Consider the following 5,788-nt stretch of genomic DNA (forward strand, 5'->3'; position numbering starts at 1 on the left):
GAACCTATTTTTTTTTCCCCCCCCCCCCCCTACATGTGTTTTTACAACTCTGCTGTGTAAAAATAGCGCATAATGACTATGCAATATGTGCAACCAGATGTCCATACTATATGCACTGGATTAGCCACCTCAATGGTCATGATCAAAGGAGAAATTGCAAACGTCTAGCATTCCCTCACTAATTATTTGGGATTAAGGCTTAATCATTTTAGTACACTTTAGGTTGAGTGTTCGTTAGAACTCTTCTTATCTTGTTAAGGATCTGTATACCCAGTAGAAAATATGGAGTATTACTAGAGTCGAGAACTTAAGTTATTGGATATTGGATTGAGATAGATCTAAATGAAGCAACATGGATAGTGGGGAGTTATATAGCCGATCCCACTAGTTTGAGGTTGAGACATAGGAGTAGTAATAGTGGTAGTTGTTGTTATTGACTTATTGTATCTTACATGTTCTTTATATCTTCAATTGGTTTCTTCTTTCCTTTATATGGTCTGAATAACGTTTATATGCTGCACAACTGGTTTAGGTTAAATTAAAGCAGGGCTTGAAGATTGCTATGTCCATTTCTGGAGAAGGAAACGGTTATTTGCAAGTAAGCCTGTCAAATACTTCTCAACTATCTGTTTTTGATTTATCAGTTGCTCATGCGATTGTATTTTCTATTTTAATTTAGAAACTGCTTTTTGAATTTCAGTAATAGTTGTTGACAGTTTCATGGTTACTTTAATCTCATGAGTTCAGACTGTCCATACTTCTTTTTGTAGGAGAGTCAATTCTGGAGACTTTACAAGGAAGATAAGCCTTCGTGTTCCATAGTGATGAGCACTGCTTCCGGCCTAGTATATCTTCTTGCATGTCTTTTAGAGCCATTTATACCATCCTTTTCACGGGAGGTAAGAACTCTGTTGCCATCATTGCATCATATAACTGTGGCTGAGGTCCTGTCTCTGCTCATGCTTGATGCTTGTACATCATACTGTGGTTGAGGTTCTTTCTGTACTCAATGGATTGATGTTCTCACGACTTGATTCACAGGTGCTTAAGCAGCTTAACTTTCCTCCTGAAACACAACTTTCACTGTCTGATGAAAGAGGTGACATAGAAAAAAGCAAAAGACCATGGCATATCCTACCTGCAGGTCACAAAATTGGTATACCAACACCATTGTTCAAAGAACTGGTAATGCATTGTAGTCTTGGTTCTTTACTACATATTTTCTCATTCTTTCATTTGCTAATAGTCTTAAGACCGAACGTGATTATATGCAGAAAGATGAAGAAGTTGAATTCTACAGAGAAAAGTTTGCTGGAAGTCAGGCAGAGAGGAATTTGAAGGCTGAAACTGAGGCAAGGAAGATCACTGATCAGTTGAACAAAGCAAAAATCTCAGGTTAGTTATGTTTACTTTCTTGTACGCCCTCATCTGTTAAGTAAGAATTTAAGTACAATAACCTATCAAAATAATTTCAATTATAACAGAAAAACACACCCAAAAGAGGCACAAGAAAGTACTTTTATACAACTAGTATACCCTATCCTGAATGCATTTTGTTTTCCTTTCATTACTGTCATATCATGATTTTTTTTTGTAAACTTATAATAGGAAAAAAAAATTCTGAAAAAATGAATTGGAAAGTGTCCAGTTCACCTTATTCGGTGGATCTTGTTGGGCATATCAATTGGGGATGCCTTATTATTCTTGGGGAATGTTATTGGTACTTATTCTTGAAAAATATTATCTGCATGTTTTCTGTCAGTATATATGTAGCTGTTTTCCCTTTGTCCTGGGTTGGAGATCTCGGATAGCAGAAAATGCAGTGTCTTCCTATCAGTCTCTCAGGTTGTATCAAATAAATATTGAGTAGGGGAACTTTAGGCATTGTTTCTGTGTAATCTGCTCTAAGCCTGCACCTTCAGGTAGCTCCTCTTCTAGGTCTTTTCTGCATAATCTCCTTATATCATAAAACCAGAATGAGTTGACATGCATCACCACCTCCCTTGTTTATATCCTTGTTTCTTTGATGCCAGACCTTTAAATATGGACTCATCAATAATCTATCGATCAACTATGCCTCAATCCTAATCAATTGGGATCGACTATGTAAATCCTTTATATCCATCCCCACTCATTGGAATAGTAATACCTATTTTCTAATTTGTTATGGCAATTCCTAAATCATTTATATCTAACCTTTGATATATTATCATATTCTTGTTCAAAAGTTTCCTATTCTTTTGTGGGGAAGTGGCGAGGGATCCTTGCCATGGGTTGATAGCTATATGTTAGAATAAGTTCTTACAAAATTATTGCGCAGACTGTTGATCATTGAGTTTTTCTGTGTCTATCAGATGCTAATAAGAAGAAAGAACGTGCTACAAAATCTTCTGAAGCCAAAGCTAAGGGTTCAGCCTCTGTTGAAGCAGAAATTTCGATTAGCAGACTTGATATTCGTGTTGGTCTCATTACAAGAGCAGAGAAACATCCTGATGCTGATTCTCTGTATGTTGAAGAGATTGATGTTGGTGAAGCTCAGCCTAGAACTGTTGTTAGTGGCCTCGTAAAATATATTCCTCTGGAGGAAATGCAGGTTTGCATTTTTATAATCTTTCTACATGATGATTATACTGTTATACCTAGCAATTTTCACAATTATTTCTTTTTATCAGAATCGAAAGGTCTGTGTTCTATGCAACCTAAAACCAGCCAGCATGAGGGGCATAAAATCCCAGGCAATGGTTCTTGCTGCTTCTAATAGTGATCACACTAAGGTGAGTGGCAGCCTAATGCTTCTATTCTATTTATCGGCATATTGCCTACATACCTTGCCAGAAGGCTACATAAAAGGAGAGAATTTTTAGGACATAATGCTAGAGGGTCCCACCTTCCTATAGCAAATTAAGACTCTATATGTTGTCGGGTTTAACCTTAGGATTTTAAAGCTTTTGCTTTAGTAACTTGAAATTACTATTGTCTAAGAGCTAACCCTGGTTCTAACTGCTTTGGTTTCCTTTAGAATGTGCATTTCTTTCTTTTTTTTAGCTAGGGGCTTTCCATTCTTCCTCGTTGCTTCTCTTCCTCTATCTCCTACTACACAATCCTCGTGCTTCCCTTCCTAACACCTTCTACCCCACAAACTGCATACTTTGTTCCCATTGCTTCCAAAGTCTAGTTGAGGAAAGCAAGAAAAAATTCTTCATTTTTCATGACAATCCCATATGCATAGACCTCCTTGATTATCACCACTATCTATTGACTGAGGCCTTGTAAATATCTGTTTCTTTTATTTAATATAACACCTACTGTGTAATGCATCAACTATTGATAAGTTTGGTTGAAATGAGAAAACAAAGAAAAACTATTAGGACCAAAAGAGGAAAAGTTGGAAAATGAACTGATTGAATATATGATGATTTGCTTGTCAGGTTGAACTAGTTGAGCCACCTAAAGATGCTGCAATTGGTGAACGAGTAACGTTCCCTGGGTTTGATGGCAAGGCCGATGACGTCTTGAATCCTAAGAAGAAGGTTTGGGAAACTCTTCAGGTGGATCTGCACACAAATGAGGAGTTGGTTGCTTGCTATAAAGATTTGCCACTCACCACTTCTGTTGGTGTTTGCAAGGTCACATCCATTTCTGAAGGATCGATTAGGTAATTTGTTTTTTGGCGGATGAACTAGAGAGGGATTCAAAGATTTTGTTTCAATTCTTTTCGCATTTTTCTTTTCTACACAATGTTAAACAATCAATTTCCACCATGATTGAGTATAATATAGTTGTAATGGAAATGAGTATTTGAAGTGTTCTTGTCTCTTGCTATGTGTCTGATTTTATGTACAATTATAAAAGTTGCAGAATTTAGATGAATCTAAACTGCCCTACTTCAGTATTTCACTTACAAGTGGTCCGATTGATTGATGTCTGAAAATGATCCTCAACAATACTAGTGTAATCCCACATGGTTGGAGGGAGGGTAGGATGTAGGTAGATCTAAATGTTATCGTTGTTGGGTAGAGAGGTTGTTGTAGATAGACATAAATAACCCTCAGTTGTGTCTTCTTATTGTTGGGATTTCTAATTTTGTAATTTTTGTTCTTAGATCAATTCTTTCCTATATAGTCAATTATTAGGAAAAACTATCCCTATGGCTTGCAATAGTTGCATATTGTCTCATTAATTAATAATTATGTATCAACTTTCAAGTTAGATGTAATAGCCTAGATACATGTATCTAGTATATCAGATACATTTTGATATACATGTACATAGGAAGAGCGGCGAGAGAGGAGAGAGTCGGGTACATGTGAATCCACTTGAATACAGAAAGTGCATCCGAAATAAATTACACATAATTTTGACTCCATGCATCCGAGGTGTATGATGCGTTCGATACATGTATCTGAAGTCCAAATTTTAGTAAATGAGTAAAAATCCACGTCAAGGGAAGTAGTTTGCTCCTAAACTAGTGAGATTTGTGTTGTTTGTCCATTATTAATTTAAACTTTTTTGCCTTCAGCCCAGCCTCATGAGGTTGGAGGGCTAACATGGGTTGGGCGTAATAATCTCAGGTTTAAATGGGGATGAAAATCTCAGCCCAACCTCACCTATTCAGTTGTATGGGTCAAACCCATTTTAATGGTTCTACTTCAAATCACATTCAATTTTTCTCAAATCTTATATTCCAGCCAATTTCAATCATATTATAAAAACAAAAACAAAAAAAAAAAAGTTTTTAGATGAGAGTAGAATTAATTTTGGAGTGGCAAGGCAAATACCATTTTTTTTTCTGCTTTTGGTGGACTGCCTTGAGAAACCTTATGAGTTGTAGGTTATCGAGTAAAATCTAGGTGAGAATATTCACTTGGATTTTATTTTTTGGGAAATATTATTGCCACCTAATCTCCATCCCTATTTTAATGTCAATAATTGGTATGACTAGTGCATGTATGTCAATGTCTAGACTCTAGATTTAAACTAGATCAAAATGCTAATAATTATGTTTATTGTTTGGATAGCCCTACACCACATAAGTAATCACTCAGTACTAGGTAATGAAATGGATTTAGAATTTGTCTTCTTCTTTTTTTTATTCGGTATCCGCATTGGAGTCTGATTAATACGGATTTGTGTTATGTAGAACCCCATTTGGAATCGCTTCCTACCAAGGATTTGAATATGAGATATGTGGTTAAGAAAGGAGCAGTATCATCCATTGATGGTGGATCTAGAATATTGCAAATTTAACTAATTGACAATATAATAAAACTAATGACCTCAAATATATTATTTCATGCTTAGCCATGACCTAGATAAAATATGATCATATTTTTTTTACTAAAAGATGGTTCATTTTCTTAGACCAAAAGTTGACAATATAAGCTGTTCATTTTCTATTATTGTCTTAATTATTTTACTGTTTTTTGTTTTTCCTATGTTAGGAGGAAGTATTTTGCACTTGGGGTCAACACAATTTTCTATTTGTAGTTATTGGATGAATTTAGGCTATTAATTATAGGTCCATTAACTCTTTTGTGGTTCTTTATTTTATTTTTTTGTTCTAAAATTTTCTATGTTGTTTTCTCTTTCATTGCTCAAATGTTATTAGTTAATACTTTTAGCTATTATTTTTCACTTTTTCTATTTCAGAAATAAGATATAAATTGCTAGGTAGGTAAATCCATGACAAAATTCTAAAAGGAAAAAAATATTGTGATGTTAGAAAAGTTAAAAATATGAATATTAATTATGTGAAAGAATAAAAATTACATGAATAATATGTTCTTGC

At 34.9% G+C, this 5,788-nt stretch overlaps 1 protein-coding gene across 1 annotated transcript in view; it reads left to right on the top strand.

Moving 5' to 3' along the window:
• LOC102583584 (methionine--tRNA ligase, cytoplasmic-like) overlaps positions 1-3,814 on the top strand; it is a 10,213-nt gene extending 6,399 nt beyond the window's left edge. The window contains exons 11-17 of the mRNA XM_006361568.2: positions 533-598; positions 771-899; positions 1,042-1,185; positions 1,275-1,395; positions 2,355-2,593; positions 2,673-2,774; positions 3,429-3,814. Of these exons, the coding sequence (XP_006361630.1) occupies positions 533-598; positions 771-899; positions 1,042-1,185; positions 1,275-1,395; positions 2,355-2,593; positions 2,673-2,774; positions 3,429-3,659 (1,032 nt within the window). The 3' untranslated portion in view covers positions 3,660-3,814. The remainder of the gene's footprint in view (positions 1-532; positions 599-770; positions 900-1,041; positions 1,186-1,274; positions 1,396-2,354; positions 2,594-2,672; positions 2,775-3,428) is intronic.
• The last annotated feature ends 1,974 nt before the right edge of the window (positions 3,815-5,788 follow it).

The sequence above is a fragment of the Solanum tuberosum genome, unplaced genomic scaffold (genome assembly GCF_000226075.1).
Source record: "Solanum tuberosum cultivar DM 1-3 516 R44 unplaced genomic scaffold, SolTub_3.0 scf00358, whole genome shotgun sequence".
In the NCBI taxonomy this organism is placed as follows: Eukaryota; Viridiplantae; Streptophyta; class Magnoliopsida; order Solanales; family Solanaceae; genus Solanum; species Solanum tuberosum.